Here is a 24625-nt window from a genome sequence, read left to right on the forward strand (position 1 = left end):
CCCAGGACAAATGTTTTTAAGATGAGCACGAGTGTTTGTTCTATGTCTGGGTGTTTTTTATCTAAAACTAGCTGATTCCCGCGACTTCGTCCGCGTGGTAAGAAGATATGTTTGGCATTTTTTAAATCGGATTAGTTTTTTAGAGTCCGCGCTACTTCTACCCTTAGTTGTAAGATAAATTTTAATTACTGCTCTGCTCTTCTAAAATATGTATGTATTTAGAAAAATGTAAGTATGCTTATCAGTAGTACTCATAACACGAGCTTTGCTTAGTTTCAGACTAGATGGCGTTGTATGAAAGTTGTTATTATTGTAGACATTTTAATATTACTCACAGCCATCGCACACTGCGTCCAGATACCAGCAATTACGGCATGTAATTGATAAGCAAGTGATATGTAATTAAACTATATTGGTGTAAATGATTTGCTGTTTGGTGTAAATTGTTTAATAACGCCCGCATTCGTGTTACAACTTGATTGATTCTAATTAATAGTGTAATTGGTAGTCACAATGACAAATACTCAGTATTCGAATCGGGATAAATTGCAGTGTATGTTTGTATTATTGAAAAAACGATTCCTTTTTTACTTTATGCATATGAATATAACAATATGTAAGGTACCGGATACCAAAATATATTTTATTTATAATTGTGTTGATCGGTCTGTTTGTTACAGTTATCTTTAAAATTTCTACGATAACTTTCCTGGAACCCTATTTACTATATCGATTTTGATTGGACTTTTATTGGCAGGTAGCTGATTAATAAGTCTTCTTTGGCTACTTTTATTTCAATAGAAACATTTGTTATATTAAACGCAGACAAAGTCACAGCTACATCTTGTGTGATACCTATGTATTTGTAAGTATATTCAAGTTCAAAACACATTTTAAATATCAAATTGCATAAAATTATATTACGCTCGGATTCATCTAAAGTTCATTGCTTCAAAGTAGTATTATAATATATAATCCTTAGCAATATTTATTAAACAGGTATTTGGTTCTACCGATAAAACCATATTTCCCGTTCATTTTTCTACCATTTTAATCTCGATTTAATTTTATATTCACAAGGATAAAATCAGTCATGAAGAAAATAATTCAATTAGATTTATTGCAATACGAATTCATGAAGTGATAAATTTAATAAATTATACTCGAGAAATTGAAGTAGATTTTCCGATAGTAATGTTTATAATATGAAAATTAATCGCATAAAGTAGATCAGTAGTATGCATGTACATGGCTTGCCTTTGAGAGACGCCACTACGAAGCTTTTGTTGCCATCTCGCTTCCACGATAGCAACAGACCTATTTATAGAACCCATAATGAAAGGTATGAATTAAATAAATTATTACAATAAATAAACATTCATTTATAGGAAACCTTATGATATATGACGCTCTTATAATGTGTGCGTCTATATCAACCCCTATTTATCTGATTTCCCATAGGAGAACAGGTGTATAATATAGTTCATTGATATTGGTTTGAAATGAGTATTTTTATCATGACAGAAAAATATTTCTAATAAAATACAATCGAAACTAGATCAGATATAATGATTTATTAAAATCCGAAATGCGGCACCTAAAGCCAAAATATTAATATCTTTTTTTTGTTTTAGCTATTTTTTAGTTTAAAGTCTTTTTGCCACCAAATTTATAAGAAAGTTTATTTGTTATCTAAAATAAGGGTTTGAGCTCCCCTAAAGATCCAAGGTTTGATCGTGATTGAAACAAACAGGTTAAAAGAAAAGCAAACTTACCTGACTCATCATAGGGTCTGTATTTATCTGGCACATGTAAGTCCCAGAGTCTCTGGGCTCCACATTACTGATGTAGAGCTTCCATGTGTTGTGACCATTGTGCGTCACTGACAGTCGAGGGTTTAACGTCACCATGTGCGTGTGAATCGCGAGGATCGTCTTCGTATCCGACTTGATCCAGGCCACCTGGAAAAGGACTGATTGTAGAACTAGGGTAAGAAGGGGATGGCCATATTTAAAATTATTGTCATAAAAAAGAACTTTGTCAAAACAAATGAGCATCTACACAGCCTTGTCTTTTTAATTACGAACTCATAATAAACTTGGGCGTGCAAATCTTTTTTAGAACAGATGTTAATAGAATTAGCCTAAATACCATTAATACGTTAAATAAATATCACTCTAATATCATTAAATAGTTACTGACTGAAGGATCAAAGGCAATAACAAAATAATATTTAACAAACCTAACCACCCGATTCAATTTGTCGGTCGCAATGCATATAACCACAAAAATAATATCAGTATTAACTGACCACAATAATTTGAACCAGCTATCGACACATGGGCAAAGAGCTACCACAAAATATTGACGTAAGTGGACATGGAATTTGCTGAACAACTTTCAACAAGTAATATATATTTAGTTTTCAGTTCATAACACAAGTTATTAAACTTCATGCTCAGATAAACAGCAATAAGTACTTTACATGGTATCATGAGAATTTATTGTCTTTATTAATATTATGAATGAGATATTACGTTACGTCATATTAAACAAATGACTGTAGTTTCTAGTTCTGTTTAGTGAGGCAATCGCTTCAGTAATATCGTAATGGGATAACTGCTTTGTTGCTTCTGCTGTATTGGTGTTCATAAGGTAATATGTTCGAACAAATTTTGGTAAGGATTTTAAACCACACTTTGTTCTTAATCGACGACATAAAAAAATAATGCCATACCGATTAGTCTTCGAAAACTGATAAATTTTATTACTATTATTAAGAAAACATTGAAATAAAACCGGTATAAATAGCTTAAATTGTCAAACTTAACTTGAAATGAGACTTTGTGTACGATAAGTGTGTTTTTTCGTTTAGATTTTCCTATGCAACCAAGAGCCCAATTATAACTAACGCGGACCACGCGGTTTCGGTTTAAATTAATATAAATATAAATGCGGACAACATCACATACATTGATCTGAACCCAAAGTAAGTTGCTAAAGCACTTGTGTTATGGAATTCAGATACAACGAAGGTACCACAAACACCCAGACCCGAGACAATGTAGAAATAAGAATTTTTACATTGACCCGACCGGGGATCGAACCCGGGACCTCAGAGCTAGCGACACCTTGAAACCGGTGCGTACGCCACTCGAACACGGAGGTCGTCAAATTATGACGACCTCCGTGGAATTATGAGGCGATACCTTTCTTTGGCTATAGAATAGTCACAGATATAGAATAGACAGATAAATTCAGCTAAGATGATCCACCGACATTTATTACACAATTAAATCCAGTAGGTACATTGAACATAACCCTTAATCGCTAATCTGAGACTGGTTTTGTGAGACAACGACCGATTAAGCTCGCTTGTAACGGACCCAAACTTCAAAAGTTTTGTGTTAAACATTAATCTTTTATTGTCCGTAATGGATTTTTCATAGCCGATTTGATTCGATGAGACGTGAATATCCATTTCTAAGTAGGCGAATCAATTTGGTTCTCTTTCTCGCTTTTATCACGTGGCATCATACGCTATTTCTATAACACAAGATTTGTTTCCATTTTCTTTTATTTCTTCTGCAACTGTTGCGTGATCGTTATTTAACTAATTTGTTTCTTAACTGCTCGTATTTACTAAATTATTTACGGCTACAAAAAATCTCTTCACAAAGCGACCTGAATCTTTAACATCAATCAAGAAATGACCGTTGTATTTACTCAAGGTTCATTAATAAGACCATGTTCGGCAAGTTTCGGAGACTTGTGTTGCCTAAAGCGAAGGATCTAAGAGCAATAAAGAATATTTAAAAACAGTAATCAACAATTACCCTGTATGGTCCAAGATGGTTGACTGTACATGTGAAGTGTATATCCCTGCCCTGAGCCACCGTCAGGTTCTCCAGTGGAGACAGGAACTCTGGCTCCTGCTCACTGTAGCTTGACCCTTGCAGCTGACCTGAAACAAAACACAAAATAATATAAAATTTAACTAAGCACAGACATACTTTTCCAAACCCCTTAAGCTTTATCTTCATTAATGACAAAAAATATTTCGGCTTTATCGCCTTTGAATATAAAATACATTTGCGTTTTCTAAATACCTTTTTATACTTAAAAGTTTCCTCTATTTCTATAAGCATTCAAGAGGAGAGATAAAGTTTATCTTAAACTTGTCATCAGCACAAGAACTACGAAGAAAGGAACACCACGTGTATAAAAACTTCGGCCACCCCTTTAACTAGCCATTTACTTCTCAAACAATAGCACCCTATCCACCCAGCTCACAATTACTAGAATAAATTAACTGACACTTTCCAGGGGCTCTTGATAAACAATACAGCGAACAGTTGGATCAGCTTTATATTCAACGATAGCCAAATACAATCAGAAGAAATACAGGTCGAATTGGCCTTTCAAATTGGTTTAAATTGGGTCAGGCTTGCACAAACAAAAGTGGGGAAATTGCTGATGCTACTGAATTCTATAGTAATTGATCTACTTTCATTAAATAAATCTCTGCATCCGTAACCAAAAATAGCAGCGAACTACTTTGTTTACCGGAAAGTAATACCGGTCATTTATTTCCCATCATATATCGAACAAGAGGTGTCGAACAATATCAGAGCTTTGCCAATATTGGAAAAAGCAACTTCAATTGCTTCAAGTAAATGATTTTTCTGCGAACACGTTTTCATTTGCACAAACAACGTTGAATAGCAAACAAAGAAACATATGCATACATTTAAAAACGCGACTGGATCTGCAAGATCCAGCCAATGTATATAAAAGCGGCGAGGGTCGATTTGCGAAACAAATGCAGTAGCTCATGTTTCAAAACATCATTTGTATAATCCGTCACAATGAACCGGCAGCGCTCAGTACCTCGGTATTTTAACGCGACCAACATTGTTCGCCTGAGTTTCAGTTTTCGGCGTTCGGTATTCGGCGATTAGGGACGTAAATCGGGAAAGGTTGGCGCATAAAAAGGGTCACACTAAATGTCCCATACTGTGACATCAAAACGATTAATGGCTTCGTGCGGGATTTCGGAACGCCGAATATTTTCGTTCAATTCAGCTAATGCGGGGATGAGATTAAATAAATTTTTCACTTTTTGGCGATCCAAAGCCAGAACCACAAAATGATTCAATTAAAAAAATGGAGGTGCCGCCATTATTTTTCCCATTCATTTGTAATGACACGGATATCAGTAAAAAGTTCAATCAAATGGTTTAATGCAGTTAATTTGTGAAATCCGACTTCGTAGCATTTATGTAGAAGCAAAAAGATTTCAGATCGTGTTACAGTTTTCCTTGTCTGCACAGCGTTTTCCGTTTTCGTCGATTTATTGCAAACCGGTTCATTCTATTTTTCTGTTACATCTCTTCAACAATTTTCAGGTGTGTATTGTACGAAACGAAATTGGAAAATCATAAAGACTAAAATTTGCTACCTTAAAATAAATAGTTTGAATCAGAAAATGTTTGTGTAATCATATCAAATTATAAATATTTATTTAAGCGGCATTGCAATTTATTATATTTGTTTACTACCTACTGATAAATTAATAAAATCAAATAATTGAGGAAATCATTTCGACATTATTTTATCAATGTTTATTTGCCGATATACATATATAAAAAAACCGTTCAATTACGAGTCCAACTCGCGACAGTGTACCGTACAAATCCTATTTGCAACAGAAAGTCACCAATCAAATTTATGACCGCACCAACGTTACCTAACCTCGTTGTTAATTTGTTGTTATACTGGCAACAGAAATACACTATCTCCGTTCATGAGGAACAATCTAGTGATAGAGGCAGTAACATTTGGGTACGCAACACGAGAAAGATATTTTGTAACGTTTCATGTTTAAGTAGCTGGACATACAATAAAACATACATGTCTTGTTAAGCTACTGCTGTGGTTAGAAAATACCAGGGCTTTATAAACTGCAAAGCAAGGTTTGCAGTTCAAAGCTTAAGCTTGAAGAATTAACATAAACATGCACTGAGTGTGCTATCTTTTGTATTCCCTGAACAATAGTTCCGAAGCTCTCTTTTTAATTTGTATTTTGTTTGTTATAGATGTTCATTTTTTATCACGAAGTATGGACTTTTTGAATGTCTTGATGTTAATTTTAGTAGTATATTTTTAATATCATTAAATATCGGTATCTTGCGCTATTTGTACCAATGGTTGTTTGGAGTCTGGATGACTTTATGAATGTGAAATTAATGTTTTTAGACCCTCGCGATGCAAGGACTAAATGCTCCTTACGGAAGTAGACATTTCCTTAAAAAAAATATCTGAAATTTAAAATTCTCATATCACGGTATACGTAATTGAACGCCGATACGATTCAACCAAATCTCATGAAATTTCGTGTGCATATTGGGTAGGTCTGAGAATCGAACAACATCTATTTTTCATACCTCCAATTATGAGTATCATTTATTTGTAAAAGGCTAAAGTTCTTGTCATTTATTTTTTGTGTACACAAAACAAGAAATGAAATAAAATATTTATTAATATTTTAAAAATATAAATATTGTATTGCAACGGTTTTGTAGGGCTTAACTTATAAAATACTTCTGTGTGTGAAGTAAAGATAAATAAATGATAAAATTAAATCAATAATGTAGCTTGCTTGGCACCAACATGATTACTAATAGGTAGATAGTAGGTTATAGGTACCTACTTAAGCAAAAGCTCACACGTCATTGGTTAGTTGGTATGGACTACATTTCTGATTCTGATTGAGGTAATATCGCAACATATGGAGTAATGTAGTCGCAACCACAATGGTAGGCAATGATTGAATGCGTTGGAGGCTCATGATAGTTTAATAGCTTGGATGATCTAATTAGCACTCAAGTGATTCGCTTAACTGTAGAAGATAAAATGTATTTTTACTCGGTAAAACCAAACCGCCGATAGAATAGAAAGTGATACTGTAATTTGGGGTGTTTTACAGCTCATGAGATAAATAATATTATTTTTAATTAATTTAATAATAAATTGAAAATTCACAATGTGAAATCTGTAAGTAGTTATCGGCGTTTCTGTTTTTACTTTATTAGTGTTTTAAAGTGGTGTCTTTTTACGATCAAAGGAATCGCAACATACGTCGCTATTCCCATTATAAGTTGCATTATAACCCAAAAACAGAACGGTGTGCACGAGACGCAAGAAATAACTAACATTGTCAGCAATAAAAACTTATTATGACAGACGAAATTGCCTAAGCCATTCAAAATACTATTAATTTAATAGTAAACTTCCCTATTATTATCATAATTATATAAACACTCACACTGCTTTCAAACAAACAAGTTACTTAACAGAAATACCCTATCTTATAACCCTTAAGACACCTTCAACGAAACAGCGAGAGTTCGACAAGAGAGTCTCGAACAATAACACCATACAATACAGAATTCAAATAGTTTCGGCATTCAATAAACTAACTGTGTATTCAAACATTTATGTACTTGTCACTAATTGTTCGAGTTATCGGTACAGCCCACATTCGAATTACTCGATACTCGGTATTCGAAAACAGGGACGTTTCGCATTCCTGTATGTATGACAAATATAATCGAGCCGTTGAATACCGAATAAAGACTGCGCAGTGGTCTTTTGTGACGTCATTTTGGTGAGATTCGATTCTGTTTAATTTTCGATTCAAGTATTTTTAAATGTTGTGTCGCCTTGCATCATCATAGTGAATAGAAAATATTGCTATTCTTTTTTTTGTATAAAATGATGAATGATGAAGTAAAGAGTACAAAAGGCTTTTCTTCTCAATTATCAAATAATTATAAGTCCTTCTTCAATGATATTGAAAATCACCGCAATGCGTCGATATGAAGTGGTCATAAACCTCGCACACTGTGACGTATTTCAACCTACAGAAAATGAAAACATCTCAACTAAATATTATGTAACACAATAATATGAGGCACAAAACATTTCCCCGAAGTGCAGCGTATTGAAAAGATAAAACGTTGAGAAAATTAAAATTATTTCATCGCACGGCCGGGTAATGGATTTCCGGATCAATGGTGGTAATATGACCCTTGTAAATTAAATGGGTATGGATCTGATTCACCCGTTGCTTCAGTAATACGCTCCTAACTTCACTGTTTACGTGTTCACTCGCTCAGTACTTAAGATTTTCTATCTCGCCGCCTTTGCCCGTTGTGAATTCTAGTGTAAAACTTTATCCTTGCAATAAAGTTTTGTAATATATCCGGGAAAATTATGAGCTGATATTGTGACATAATAATTGGTAAACTAAACAGCGGAATTTGTGCCCCGTTCCATCCTTGTAGTAATTTCAGTTGATTAACTTTTGAACTCTTGAAACCAGCCCATACGTAATACACTTTGCTACATACATATTTCTTACCGGCAGAAAGCAGTTCCACTCGCGTGGTATATCTGTAAAGCATAATCCTCTTTTTTATGTTGGTTAAGACAAACCTTATGTTACTTTTTATCCCTCAAAGAACATGTGTGAAAAGTTTCAAAACGATCGGTAAAGCATTTTTCGCGTGAAAGCGTGGTTACGCTAACAAACTTACGCTCACCTTTATAATCTTATTAATAATAGTAGGAATGATAAATAAATAAAAAAAACGTTTTTCCATATAATAATATACAAATTCTTATCACAGCCAGTCAGTCTCCTAGCCAAAATACGAGCACCTTTCCACTTCACTAGATATTCTCCAATATGGCTGAGACAGAATGCTGATGCACGCCTTATGCTCGAAATCGAGGGATTGGTCAGCTTAGCACGCGACAATATTGCCTTGATTCAACTTATTTAGAATCCACTATATTGTTTCAACCTCTTATTGCATGTTACATAGATGAATGTTGGTATTAATACAAGGAGTTTTCCAACTTGGTTACATAATATTTCCAATACCGCTATCGAAAATGAGGAACTGAAATCTACAAAAGACCAATATCGGAATAATAAATGTATTCTATTAACTGGCCTGATTATTAAAATGCTTAGAGACCCTGACTGCTATACCAAAATCTCATAGGTTTGATTTCGACCCAGAGCAATATTTGTGTTGTGGAATAATATTAATAACTAGCTGTTGCCCGCGACTTCGCCCGCGTGGTTAGAACATATAAGTTATGATTTATATCTACCCTGCTTTTTCCACATTTTCCATTGTATCTTCGCTCCTATTAGTCGCAGCGTGATAGTTTATAGCCTAAAACCTTCCTCGGTGAATAATTTATTGAACACAGATATAATTTTTCAATTTGAACCAGTAGTTCCTGAGATTAGCGCGTTCAAACAAACAAACAAACTCTTCAGCTTTATATATTAGTATAGATAATACCTACGTTTTGTCATCTGGAAAAAACTGGGAATAACAAATGTATTTTTCGAATCGCTATTCAAAAAGTTGCTTTTATCTACAAGCACAAAATCGCTATCTAAAATGTAACCGGAGTCCATTTAAAAACGTATATAAATCACACACGAGTATTGTGAAATATAGACACATTTAAAAGAGTAGCCATAAAATTTCTTGGTCATTTTTCTCTATTGAAATGGCACTCGCAACGGCCAGTTCCGTTATTTTATACGAGTCGAATATTGTATAAGTATTTTATTAATCAAAAAATTTAAACTTAATCAAGCATAAACTTATGTAAACGACATTTTAAATTATCTAGGTATATCCCTAGAATTTTTTTAAAGATAGTTATTTTCTTACCTATTGTCTAAGCAGGTTTTTTTTTATGTTATTGGTTATCATAGAGTGTTCAATAGCCGCCATTGCGATTAATATAAAGCAGTTTATTATGCATTCAAAAGCCAGTAATTAAATAAACCAGAGATGCAAGATTCGATAAATTATTAATTCCATGTTGTAACGCATTTCTATTTAGAAGGGTTACACAGCAGAGCCATTGTTGTAATTCTTTTCAATTGCTACCTTCACTATAATGAAGAGAGCTATATTTTAAGACGTACTAAAGTCGATTTAAGTTGTATAATTTGTAAAAAATAATGACGGATCGTCTACATAATGTAGGTACACAATCGTTCATGAAAAATATTTGTATAGGTGGGTGAATAGTTAACACTCAATACTACGACTTTCAATTTATTCATAATGTACAAAAAGTACCCCGACCCTCAGTTGCCGGCATAACTAAGGGGTCAGCCTCGCCGTAACTCTGCGGACATTTTAGTGTCGCTCGTCCGCCACGATCTTATTTTGTCATTATTGCATGAAACTTCTGATAAACTCTGGCTGGCAATATTTATTTTTTCATCAACCACATATTTTGTTTTACTACAGAATCTGATGGGTATAAAACATTTCACAGCTTATTAAATTGAAGGAATGTTTTAACATGGTCGACAATTTCATTTTAAATATCAGACATAATTGGAATTCTTGTCATATTGTGCCCGTTCGTGTAACATGTAAACTCCTTACTGTATGACGTAATTTGTTATGTATCGGACCTTATTATTATGTATTTTTACGTACATTTAAAGCATATCTAGAAAAAAAAGTGACTATTTTATGGAAGTCATGTCGTCTAGAAAATATTCTTCGCGTATGAAAAATGTGTAACCTACTTCTTTCACAAGTGCTGTACCGAATGATTCCACAGTGAGCCGATAATGGAACAAAACGAGGGTGTGTTTATAGATGCGAGGCCTTTGTCACGTCGCCGCATCGCGAGCCAGTGTTGTTGGATTGCGGCGCGAATGTGTCAAATGAAAATTAATAACACACCGATACCGAACGTTTGTCATTCGTCTCTGGCTACATATCAACCCCTTATCAAGTTTAATTAACAGCGCTATATCACTGAAAATTGAGCGCTTTAATGTAATCAATATGGGTATTTATGAACATAAAGTTACGAAAAAATAAAATGTAGAAAATTTGTTTAATTAAAAAAATTACAAATTCTAAAGTACAATTAATATGATAAACAAACATGAGGATTGTAATGTCAAGATGTCACCAAATAAATTCCTCAAAGACATTTAATAGCAATAAGTAAGGCTTTTATCTGAGTCAAATGAAAATTAATAACTCGAGGCGAGTAGCCGCTGGCGACGCGAAGTTTCTCGACCGACGACCCCTTTATCTTGATATCCACTGCCCAAGAGACAGATAAAGTTGTGTTTATCAAGCAATAAATCATTTATGCGTAAAAAACAACATCCTGAATTTCAATTAATACCAAAGTTATTCATTACGTGCGTTCTTTAGTATGAATTTACGTATATTAATACCTTTTCTGTCAATATGAAATAATTATATCAATTATACCGAATTTCATCGGTCGAGCCCTCCGTATTCGATTACGTGTTCCAATTATTCAGTATTTCACGCTCATCGACGTCTATAATTACATTCTGATAGAATTGCGTTAAATTCACCGCGCGTACGATCACTAATTTCCATACAATTAATCCAATGATTAGCTGTAATCCAATGTCGGTTTTACGCATATCGTTTGCATTGCACACAAACATCATTATTTATATCGTACATGTTTATTTATACGTCGAGGAGTTTTCATTGCGAACTATAATTAAACATTTCATGGAGAGCGGGGCAGGGAAGAAGTGAGAGCCTTAAACAATTAAAAGAAAAGGTTATATAAAGCGTTTTCAATTAAACTTGGAATCCGGTAGGGCAGCGTGGAGTGCGGGTTCCTTACGTCTGGCGCCGCGCGCCGCCGTACGTGCGGGAATCTGGGCCGGTATTGCTTCTAAACTGCACTTCGCCACTGTAGACAGTCGTTAAAGTGCAACAATTTGCTACATCACGTGAAGTGCGGTCTAGTTTTAACTCACGTACGGAACAAACACGTACAGAAAGAAACAAAAGCTAAATGCGCATGTTGAATTGTAACTTGACGTGTGTTACTTACACGCCGACATACTTTCAAACGAAATGTTTAAAAGCGCTGTTCTACTTCACATTTTTATAAATCCAATTCATTTGTATTCTGCTATGTGAATGGTACTACTTAGTGCCATAAAATTCAACGGCTTTATCTCTTGTTATCTTATTTTCTTCCTTGCTGTTCTAACATTTTCCTACGTAAGAGACTAAATTAGATTAGTTTGTAAACAGAATCGGCACCAATGTAAAATTTTTAAACTTTTTTAATTCTGTACGAAGACTGTAGTGAGAAAGTTTGTCTCGCTACAATGGCGACACCTTATTAACATTTACCTTAGAAATACAGTCTACCAACAAATGAATATTCCAAAACGGGATATAATTATATTTAACTAACCTACCTTGAAATTCATATTTTATCGCATTAACTAGTTCGTAATAAAACTGTAGCGAATTTAACATTCTAAATTTGAATATTCTATTTCGAAGAAATATCTCAGATTTTCAACCGGCGAAATGTTCGAGTGGACAGTGATTAGAGAAACAGTTTTCAATTTTAGCATCCGCATTAGTAATAGACTAGCAGGAAGAGAAAATTAATGTTTGTAAAAGCCTGTAAGGGGCAAGAGACGGCTGACAGGATATTAAGCTTTTCATCAGGCTCCCATTAGTGCAGTAACTCGCTAACATCCAATAGTTTCCCTCAAACTTACCTCTGGTATTTGCAAACTGTATGCAAAAAGCTTTCGACGAAGTCGTAATTATAACTAACGAGTGAGATGTTTTCGAGCTAACAAAGTTTCCTTGTAAATTACTAGAAGGCAATATGAAGGTATGAAACTAAATTCAGCTAGTAAAGAGACGCGAATGGGAATGCTTGTAGAATAACCGGTCAAGTTTAACTTAAGCTGCGGGTTTAACACATAGAACCTAAAAAAAAACAAATTTGTAAAAGAGGTCATCCATCAAATTAGAACCGTATCAACTGCTGCTGATCTTCGATATTTTATTTTATTATTTCTTGTTATAAAGGCAACATAAATTATCATGTGCGAAAATGTTAAATGTTTAGCTATATCAATCCCTGAGATAGTCTGGTGGCATATGACATTGGAACCTTAGAAATACAGTTCCATTTTTACTTTTTAGCTACGGAACCCTAAAAGCTCTTTGTGTTTGCGTAACATTTGAAATCATTCTCTGTTTATCTTTCAAGAGATTAGTAGAAGGTTAACCGATAGAAGTTCAGGCATTCATTCCTTACAGCAAATTTCGGCGGTGAAGCTATAATATCACTCATGCCTACTTTAAGGTAATTTTATTCAAATGAACACTTACACCCCTTGGAGTTAAACGATGTTTATTACTAATTAAAGTCAGAACGTAAACTAAACGACTACGTAGATCTGACGCGGGCTTCGAACATTGTCTTCGTTCGTAGATAGTCCCGAAGCTGAGACATAAGAAGGACAATTTATCGTCAGTTGTATCGGCCCATTAAGATAACGTCACTGTATTTAGATGTTTGAGACTACATTCCTTTATTTTAACGCTGACCACTTCGCCATATTGTATCTAAAGCCCCAATCGTCTTTACGATGATTTTGCTTGCGCTTACCGGTAGCAGTACTTATTGTGCGTGTGAGTAGTTAGCTATATAACTAAATCAGTCGTCTGTCAGTTTGTGAGTACGTCTATGACCAAGCTAAATGTCATGATGATAGTCAACCGATGATTAGTCAATTGAAAAATAAAAGTAATGCCTCAACAACGGTCAGAATAATCACAGATTTAAAAATACTCTTTTCAACTTTTTTGTATAGAACCTTCAGCGTCGCCGGTCCGACTAGCATTTGACGCGTTCTTAAGCTCAACTGTAGTCGAGTATGCATGAGTTAATATACGTTAAAAAGTAACTAGTTCAACATACCTGCGACGATAGTCAGGAGTGCAAACGTCGAAACCAATGGGAGCCCGCCGGTTTCCATGGCAACGGATCTTGAACGTCTTGATGATTCAGCAGACATGACGTCAAAAGTCATTTGATATCAATAAGCTCTTTTGTTGTACTTCACTTCTCGTTATTGTCATAACAACCCTCCTTCCGAGGTTTATATTGTCTCAAAATTTCAAATATAATGTATTATGAGCATCATATAAAACGTACGCTAAGTATATTTAAAAGATATTTATTGTCTCGTAAAATTACAATGTTATTGTGGTTCCATTTCGGCTACGCTCGGTAAATCTGTAACAAAAAGAGAAATCGAATGAAACCATATTTTTGTCATTCCGCAAAACGTGATTTTGAACGTTATTAATATACAAAAGTGTTTGTAGATAAATGAAAGCGCAATAAATGGACTTTATTGAGACACGTGTATCTGCGTTTCTTATTAGCTCTTAGAGTGTGATTTAACAGTATGTGCGGCTTGAGTGCGGTCGTAAAACATATGTGTTATATGGCCAACTTGACCGTGGAAAAGTTGCGAAGTAAACTAAGTCGAACACAAGTCCCCTTAATGTTACCTTCTTCGCAGTTCGCCCACAGCCAGACCACGACTTTACGGTCAAAGGAATCACATTAAATAAAGCTTGATTTATTTTTTTCATACTCTCATAGGTTTTTCGCTAAATGTAATTTTTACAGTGAGTGGAAAGTATTGTAATCGTCGAACGTGATTCCTCTAATCGTAAGATAGGATTCAGTCTGTTTTATTTACTTTTTATTGAGTTGCTTGAGAAGAATATTATTTTTAATGAATAATAGAGTTATTTTTCAAAGAATTTATTCTAAAAAAAATATTCTTGAAGGCAAAAAAATTACTAAACATCCAATAAAAGTGTTTTCCACCAGTTTTACTTTAACTTTGAGCTACTGGCAAATAAAACTCTCAATACCCCACTCCAATTTCGCGGATTTAAAATATCCTTTGCTTACATATTTGCAAAGCCTCAATGCGAACCGTATTGGCCGAAATCTCAAACACTCTTCACAGAAACGAAAACGTAATATTTTTTACTTTTTTATCTGGAAGAAACAACGCAGGTGCATTGCAGCAAGCTATGCTAGAGCTGGTGTATACACTACACGTACATATGGAGCAGGTAGGTACATACATGGAACACATGGTAGTTTTTTATTAGCGCAGTTTCCGCGGCGCAGCGTGCGCAAACTGAGATAAAACAGGAATGATTGCCGCTCTGTCGCGATATTGTTTCAAGTGTTTTGTTCCATTCTGCTGGCTCTTCAGTGCTTTTTATTCATCCACACCCGAACGCCGAACTGTCGCATAAAAACCATTCGACTGACGAAGCGTTTCTTTGCAGATATACCGGCTGATATAAGCTTCACATTTGTCTAACAAGATGAAATTGGAAAACCTTTTCGATTTTATCTTTATTGTACCTAGTTACTTACACAGTAACACGTAGGTAGTCCTAATACAGTAAAAGGTACAGTTAATAGTTTAACGACTATCCATGTACTTTGGATAACAGTATTTAATTGTGTAAAAGTTCTACAACAGCTGTTTACAATAAACGTAAGCATCATCCACACATGTCAGTCCTTTTTCGAGTACTTTCCATTTGGTTCATGTTTGAAATACTGTAAAGCTCTTTGAGATTTCGAAGTAAGGTAAAGGAGACATTAAGTGAGGATAAGTATCGTTCGTGGGCAGGAATATAATAGTTTACTCCGGGGACTGTTCGGCTCCATCAATTGAAACATGCTCTCCGGTGCCGACGCCGCCGTCGGCGTCTTTGCCGTACGAACGAGCGGCGCGACAATAAACAATACAAACAACCCTGGCCTGCGTTTGACACCAGCCCGTTCGGAGTGGATTAGAGCGCTCTACAGGGAGTTCGGCAGCATTTAGGGAACGTAATAGCCTTCCGCCGTGACCTGTTTTAGTTGCGACAAATAGAGATTTACGGGATTGCTACCGAGGGATTTCAAAGGAGACTCCGTAATAAAATTGAATGGTGTTTACTTTGCGGTTGCTTTATGCGCGTTGCCAATTCGACATTCACTTTAGCATTCACAAAAAACTATCGACGTTCAATATCTGTGAGGTTTCATAACGCCAGAATCATCCGACTGTCAATCGATTCCAGCCTTCTCGCATTCGACAGACTGTCCGACAAAGTTTGAAACAATTTAATCCCGCTTGAAATATGCACGAAAAAATTTGTCTGAGCCAAAAGTGGGCGAGGGAAAATCATCTCGCTGGGCCGTTAAAATACATTATAATTTTTGGCGGATAAGGAAAAAATCACAATATTGAGGCCACAATGTAGCTGGCCGGCCATATCATGAAACATAATTAGGTCCATACCTACGCCCGGAATTCGATAAACTTAATCGTATGAAACCCCATATTAGGAGCGAGTCGCCTCTAACCCTTGATATTACAGAGGCAAACCCCATTTACGGCATTCCGTTGCTTAATAATTTTACATCCGTCCACAAAGACGCCGCGTTGTGTTATCTCACGAGTGCCACGCTACCGATACGAGTTCCAACCAGCCCCTTACTCCTGCTTCTATTGTCATGTTTACATTGTCTATGCTCATTCCCGAATTCCGATTAACGCAAAGCTAAAATCGCTTTCATATTAATATATTGTTCTTGGAGCAGATACAAGTTACGTTGATAACGTACACGTACACAATTGTGTTGCCGCTTGCGCTTTGACTACACAACGAAATAAGGCTTTCTCCTTTTTTTAAGTTTATTCAAACTTAAAAGTTTCTTTATGAATCCAAGTTTCGAAAAGTTCGCCTCGGCTTGGTACGGACACTAAGAAAAACTAGGATTATGGGTGAAAACAAAGAACTCGATAAAAAAACTACTTAGTCCAAGTTTTGAAACTGCGGTGTTAAGCAACTTTGGCACGAATATACAATATAATATTTAAACTTAATTGTATAAAAACCATCCATCTGTAAAAAGCACCATGCTAGTAAAACTGCTACTCGAGATTGAATTATAAATTAAAAAGAAAGATTTATCTTACAAAAAGTTTCAAAAGTGTAACATTTTTTTAATAAAACGTACAATTGCAGATATCACTTTTAATTTGCTGCGCAATATGTGCACATATCACGTTAAGTGTGCCCATCGGACAGTGAAAACCTTTCTTGACAATTAATTTCACGGGCCGTGTTCAACCTTTGCACTCCCAGTTTCTTAATTCGCAATTAAAAAGTTAAATTGTCCGGTTAATTGCTGCCATTGTGGTGGACGACGTCTACTTATTATTCAGAATTGCTCTGTGAAAATTTGATGAAAAATTTGCCAAGAACCGGTTGGTAAATCACAATAAGTAATTAGCTTATCTGTCGGCGTCACGCGGGGCCTCCAGAGGTCTCGAGGGGGTAGGGGTAGAGGGTAACGGGAGGGGGGGGGTTCACGTCTTACGTTAAGCTCTCAGTATTAATCTCGAGTCTGCTTAATAAACGAAGTGAATAACTTGGATTAAATAAATCACAGTATCCGAATTGTTGGTTGACTTTGTAACCGATGTTTAAGTTCGATATGTAAGACGAGGTATTCGTTTGTTGTCGTGTTCGCAAGTGTGTTTGTTTGTAAGCTTTGTTGACTTGTGCATTGTACTGATAGGGATTTTGTTTGATTACCTTCTTAATTTTACATTTATTGTTTTACGTTATGAATACGTCTTTATAAATTTTCTTTTAATATGCAAGGAAGTGGTCAAAGAATTGTAACTATTATAATTAGTACATAGCAACTGTATCTCCGTAGAAATTCGTGATTGATATTCAGCCTTTCATTTATAAAACGAAATATTGACGAATGTTTTAAGTTTGCACGGAAACAATTATGCAACTATATTTGAATACGGTGGTTCCGTTACCAGTTTTTTTTTTGTTTAAATATTCTGAAAAAGAGGCTTAATATTATTTTATTATTTTAAAAGCATGGTAAAGGGAATGGAATATGAAAAAAACCATTAAAGTCTTTTTCCAATGCTCTGTAAATGGAAAGAGATGAGTTCTTTTTTTAATATTTCCATTTTAACTTAATTTGTGAAAAGTCATTTAAAAAAAATGACGACTTTAGTTAGCAAAAGAAATTAATTACGATTCTGCATCAAATAAAATCGCTGTCAAGTGTCTGTCAACTTAATTTGCCCGAACTTTTCTAAGTGCAAATCTTTCGAAATTGTGACCCAAGACACTATCTCAAAGATAAAGTTATAAATTAAATTTTCGATTAATTACATTCATTGTGGGCAAAAACTTCGCTCGTTACCGGCGATTCTCTTTAATTCAGGTTCAACTTAGTATCCCTTTTGTAACTTTTCAAAAGAAGTATTGATCTGCTCGTGACACCAGAATGTCTCCAAAGACCGTCCCTTGTTTAGTTGGCCCAAGTGTAAAAACTTTTTGCTATTGACTTTCAAATAAATTGCAACTTAAACTAATTTGAAGTGCCTAAGTAAATAAGTACGTTTGAAGTCGCTCCGTAATGTAAGTACCTACGTGAATTATTAAACAGTCCTTGGATATGCCCCAAACTTTTTGAATAAGTTCGAAATATTAAACTATTTTGGTGTATTCTGTATAAGAGTATTACAAACTTTTTGCCTAATCTTATTAAGCATACAGAAGTATTTGGCAAGTGTTGTATAAATCTGAGGATTGCGAATTTCATTTATTTACTTCAAATATATGTTCAAACTATGTAGCTTTTGACAGCGGGTCCGTCTTAGTGGACTTTATAGTAAATGTTATCAATACTTGACAATTATTATGACATTCAGCAACCCGTATTTCACTTCAAGAACCGCGAGGATTAATTAATAAATGAAAATATACGTATAAAAATCGAGACCATGCAATGGTTGCAAGTTCAAAATTGATTGTGAAATATTTGTAACCCTCGAAGTCACGAATCCAACTCGCACTTGACCATTTTTTTCAGTTATGTTTCTTATAATTAACGAGTTTGTTTTTTTTAAAGATAATTATTATTAATAACTAGCTGACCCAGCAAACGTTGTTTTGCCGATTTTTTTTTCTAGTTGTAGGTATTTTTAATGCCACATCATAAAAAAATAAAAACAAACGATTTCGTCCAAAAAATAAAATATATTTTTTTAGTGAGGGCAACCCTTATCACTTAGGGGTATGAAAAATAGATGTTGTTCTATTCTCAGTCCTACAGAATACGCATATAAAATTTGGTAAAAATCGGATAAGCCGTTTCGGAGGAGTACGGTAACTAACATCGTGACACGGGAATTTTATATATTAGATAACGTTACACCAGAAATGAAAAACTTTTACAAAGTCGTACTAACACGTGCCTAACACTTTATTAAAGTCGCAGAATTTATAACATTACCTGCATAAATTAAAGTACTTATTGTATTAGAAAATGCTTCAACAGTAATTCTGTTGACGATTTACATAAAATTGAAACTTTCTACGTTTAAAATGCAAGAGTAGGTATTATCCTTTGGTAGTCATGAAACAATGACTTTCCTCGAGTCTTAACATAAATTAAGTTTCTTCGTTTCAAACTAATTTTCATGATCTCTTTACTTGGAATAAGAAATCACGGAAATTGGATAAGTTATTTCTACCGGCATTAATGCATTTGCAACCTAATTTGATGTTATTAAAATGTAGCAAATTAATAATGATAATAGTTACTTACTAAGTATTCAAATATTTAGAGATATAGCTTATATTTCTTATACACGAATTAATGTAGAAAGGCAGAAAGGCTACCAGACGATCCTATGTAGAAATGACAAGACTATAAACACCAATTTATGTTCTCAATCGTTCTGTTGGTGTCTATTTCTTGTGTTCCGTTTCAATAGCAAACCACTGAATCGATTTTGATAGAATTTATAAAGGTAAGGATAATTTTTTTTTGCAAATTTGGGTACATATACAAGATGTCAAGAAATACATTAAGTTCTGCCATATTTTACATTGAAGGCATGCAAAAATAAAATATAAAAAATTTAGCTTAATATTTAAACAGTAGATACAATATAGTAGTAAATAAAAACAAAGCAAGTACAACAAAAAAAAATACATATGAACTAGAAATCATTTTCGTTTAGGAATTCACTTAAACTATAGTACGCTTTAGCCACTAGACATTTTCTGTTTTTTTTTTAAATAATAAATTTGTCAGATCTTTCCAGCTCTTAGGTATTTTATTATATATAACTGGAGCCATGCAATATAAAAATACTCTTAAGTAATAAATGCTACTTTTGGAAGTATTTACTTACATTCAAAAGGATCCAAACGCAAAAATTTGTTTAAAAATATATATCATCATCATCGGCCTAGCCTTTTCCCAACTATTTTGGGGTCGACTACCAGTCCAACCGGTTTCAGCTAAGTACCAGTGTTTTACAAGGAGCGACTGGCTATCTGACCTCCTCAACCCAGTTACCTGGGCAACACGACACCCCTTGGTTAGACTGGCTGTCAGAGTTTTCAAGCTTCTGACTACCTGTAACGACTGTCAAAGATGTAGGAATAACAGCCGGGACCCACAATTTAACGTGCCTTCCGAAAACACGGAGGAACTCGCTATGACAAAGATGGTCACCCATCTACGGACCAACCGCGTCAAGCATAGCTTAACCTGTGATCGAATCACTTATGCGGTTATATCACAGCCCGAGCGAGCTCCTCACGAGTTTAAAAATATATATGACAACAGTAAAATATTAAGCCTTCGATAATCAAACATTTTTCCAGCTTATGAACACGGCCTACCAATCACACATCAACACCAGCAATACAAAAGAAAACAAGCAAATTATATTTAAACCACAAATCAAAACCACAAACGCAATTACAGCCGACAAATATATTTATGGTTGCATACAAAGCGAAGCCGGTAAGGGCATTACCAAAATTCCATTTATTGAAATGTTTGGCCCGTCACAGGATGAAGTGCATCCCAAATATTGAACCGCCCCTTGATCCGGGCCTTGTGATCTGTTCCCGTCGAATGTTTCCAACTGCACAACAATCAATCTAGAATAAAATCGATTCGAATGTGAAAAATCGACTAAACTATAACTAATCGATTACGAATTATTTATGTAATAATGTTATTGTTATTATGAAGAATTAGCATCAGAAATTCCTTGGCTTCTAAAATTGTACACGAATAATCAAAAACTTCAAAGTCTTGGTGTGAATAGTAATATCAAAATTTAATATTGTTGTTCCAGTAATCAAAACGTGACCTCTAGAATCCTTACAATGTGGGCTATAGGTACTATTATTATTAATTAAGGTTCTGTCTGGATAAAACAATAACTTCAAATTAAAATAGAATTTGTTTTGATAATTTTTAATTAAATATGTTAAGGGTGGGATTATCGAAATAAGTATCATGGAAATGATTATTGTACCGATAACATCGTCCGTTAATAGCCTCCTACAAAGCCAGGGTCTTATTGAACTAAAGGGTTGAGTATTCGGGCCCTGTATCGATTACAGATCGAACCCGTTGTCTTTAAGAGAACCCTCGTTTCATTTATCTGTCAGTTCAATATTTCGGTTAAACTTGATTAAGGAATCCTCGAATATTTAGACATACTACCCGACCTAGCTAGCATATTTGTTGTCTATATATTTTACTATATTTTCATGTGGATAGGCTGATGTTTTAAACGTGTATTTAGTTAAATTATGACCGGCAGTTGACCGGCCTACCGTGGAGCATCATATGGCGATGAAGTTTTTATAGGAAAATTTTGGAGGGATTTCACATTCACGATTTATTGACAGTACTAGCAGCGGTCTGCAGATAGTAGACAATTACCAGAAGTTGTTATATTGAGACGACTGAGCTATTACCTCCTTTATGACTGAAGACACAGTTCTTAAACTAAATGATCTCGGTGCACAAACAGATCGAGATGTCCGAGGTCGGAAACATGCAGGAAATAAACAAGGTGATCAATTCTCCCATATTCTTGTGTCCTGATTCAGTTGTAGATTTAAAGCAGATTCTTATTTTTGGAGGTTTAAAGATTTTGAAGTAAGTTCACGTAAAAAAGAACTATAAGTATTAAAAGATGTAAGGGTAACTTAAGTGTATTTATCGGGATTGTCCGACTAGTTTCGGATCCAACCATTGAATCATTCTCACGAAAGTTACTATAGAAAAATACCATAGACTATATAATTTTATGAAGTTATTGTATTTTTAGTTGATATTTTCAGAATTGTGATACTAGTTTGTCATTTACAAACTTCCTTCATGCTTGGACACTGATTAGACAATAATCAGGGATTCGATTCGCATTTTGATTAACGATTGAAGTTCAAGCTTTTTCGTTTAAGATTCTATGTAGAAATATTTCGCATTAATTAGTTTTTGAAAATAATTAACAAACGATACTATTTTACACAGTAATTTTTAATCTTATTGTAATTGGGGATAATTGGCAGCAATAGGTATGTGAAGCACGCCGAAACTTTTACAATTGAAGAAAACTCGACCAATACGGAAATAATCGGTTTTTATGTCAAATTAAGAAGCTCAACTTTTTATGCTTTTCAATTCCTTTAGTTCTAAATAGGTTTTATATTCTATGAACTAATTTTACTTATGGTTCTCCACGTATTTGACGAAGGAACACCGCACGCAAATTGTAAAAAAAATTAATTAAAAATATTATGTACCTACTGTTGATCGCTTTGAATCCGTAATACATATAATCAAAATCGTCAATCACGGATGGCAACTGAAAACTCGTAGAAACCTGAAGATTAAGCTTAAATTTTAAAATTCTGGGAAACATACAACAGTGGCTAAAATACGTAGATACTGTGTAGTACTCATGCGCCTACTCATAGATTTTTATCCTCAAATAACTCTGAACCAACTTAATCATACTTATTCAGTATCTCACTCAATGTCAGATAAGCGTAATGTTCGTAATAAAAGTAATGAATGTAATCACAGAAAACGACAAAAATATTTACCTAAGAAGACTGAGGCCGGTACCAACTCACATTTCCTTTCAATCTTTTTGTTTTCCACAAAGTTGGCGAAATGTTTAAAGAATTCCACTATATCATTTGTTTGTGCTCCGCACGGCATCACGAGTAGTGATTCCCTCGGAGACAGCGTCAATGAGATTTACCAAATTTTCCCCTCAAGTTGTTTTTATTCCCTGCTCAGGCTCAACTTTATTTCACATTCAAATATGGCTATCTGGTAAATATGGAGTCAATAATGTACGGAGACGACTCAAAGCGATTTAGCGAACGTACTTTCTATGTTAAAATGCCGTACACATTCCAACCTCAGTCTGAATCTACAAGAGCATGTTACGTACATAAATTCGCGTATTAAAACACGAATTTATGTTGGAAATATATATTTAGCTAAACTCGACAAATAATGAGTTAATTTTAGTAGGGTTACCGTGGAATTTGTAGAATCTCGGTAAGGGATTCAAGTATGTACCGAACCGTTAGCTAGTCGGCAACTAAGACAAATTCCTGAGTCCTTGAACACAGATGTTAGGAGTGCCGCTTTTACGGCTGATTGGCCAATATGGGATTCCCAGATTTATTTACTACTCGTAACGGTCTACGTTCGAGTATCCTTGTATTATTTTCAATAAACGAGCTTGTTTACCCATATTTTGGCTTTCGGTATTTCTTATAAACGCATTGGGCTCGAATCTGGTCGGGCCGCGTCTCCAGCAATAACTGCGAGGCCGACATCCTTTCCTTACACAGGTCCGTCGTATATCGGCTCTTATACGTTCCGAGCCTCTGTTATTGGGTTCGTGGCGGGTATCGGCCAGCTCTGCCTTTATTATCTGTTGGCACTATATTTGTTCTCCGACACGACCGACTAAATTATTGTTCCCTCGTTTGTCGAAACCTTATTTTATTGTTTCCTTTCATATCTTTCGCAAACGAATTTACTTTAAAGAACTTCTCGTTCTGGTAATTTCGTATTTTGTTCGTTACGTTATTCCTTTGTAAAAAGAATTTCTTTGCATTTATTATCGCTAATATAAATATAAATACGGGCTTGATATTTATTAAGAAAGTTCGGGATTCCTTTATTTCTTCCCAGAGTAAAAATGTTAACAATGTTTAAAATATCGGGCGAAGCTGGTGTTTAAACTCGCAAGTTTAGAATCAGGAGGAGTACAAATGGAAGTATTCGGCTTTGGTAAATTGTGATTATCTTTGGCGGCAACTCCGCGCTGGTACACAAAGTATATTATTGTGCGACAGTTAGTTAATACGTGTAGGAGGGAGGCTTCGCTGGCGGCGAAACTCCTTATTGGGGACATGTATTGGAAAATCTTTATGTTATTATTTACGCGGTAAGGAATTTCGCGGCGCTAATACCCGTCGTATTGTAGATTTTATTGAAGTTTTTTATTAGAAAATACCATTCATACTTGGAGTCGTTCACAGGAGAATTTGACTTATTAGTAGTCACTTACTACGTAGTTCGTTGACTCTTGATAGGAAAGTTATTTATGGAGAACTCATTAAAATATCATGTTCGTATCATATTTAGAATTTAATATGTTAGGTTTGTCTGATCAAATATTTTCACTTTATACCTGGAAATCGTATTAGTTGATTTTGGATACAGAAGCCTTATGATATTTAACTTCAGAACCTGTTGTGACAACAGG

The 24625-nt window shown here is 34.8% G+C and overlaps 1 protein-coding gene across 1 annotated transcript in view; it reads right to left on the reverse strand.

Annotated features, from left to right (window-relative positions):
* The window catches only part of LOC113496605 (lachesin-like), a 58202-nt gene that overhangs the window by 24750 nt on the left and 8827 nt on the right, over positions 1-24625 (reverse strand). The window contains exons 2-4 of the mRNA XM_026875876.1: positions 13861-14178; positions 3837-3964; positions 1776-1961 (exon numbers count right to left, since the gene is read on the reverse strand). Coding sequence (XP_026731677.1) covers positions 1776-1961; positions 3837-3964; positions 13861-13972 — 426 coding nt within the window. The 5' untranslated portion in view covers positions 13973-14178. The remainder of the gene's footprint in view (positions 1-1775; positions 1962-3836; positions 3965-13860; positions 14179-24625) is intronic.

The sequence above is a fragment of the Trichoplusia ni genome, chromosome 8, assembly GCF_003590095.1.
Source record: "Trichoplusia ni isolate ovarian cell line Hi5 chromosome 8, tn1, whole genome shotgun sequence".
NCBI lineage: Eukaryota > Metazoa > Arthropoda > Insecta > Lepidoptera > Noctuidae > Trichoplusia > Trichoplusia ni.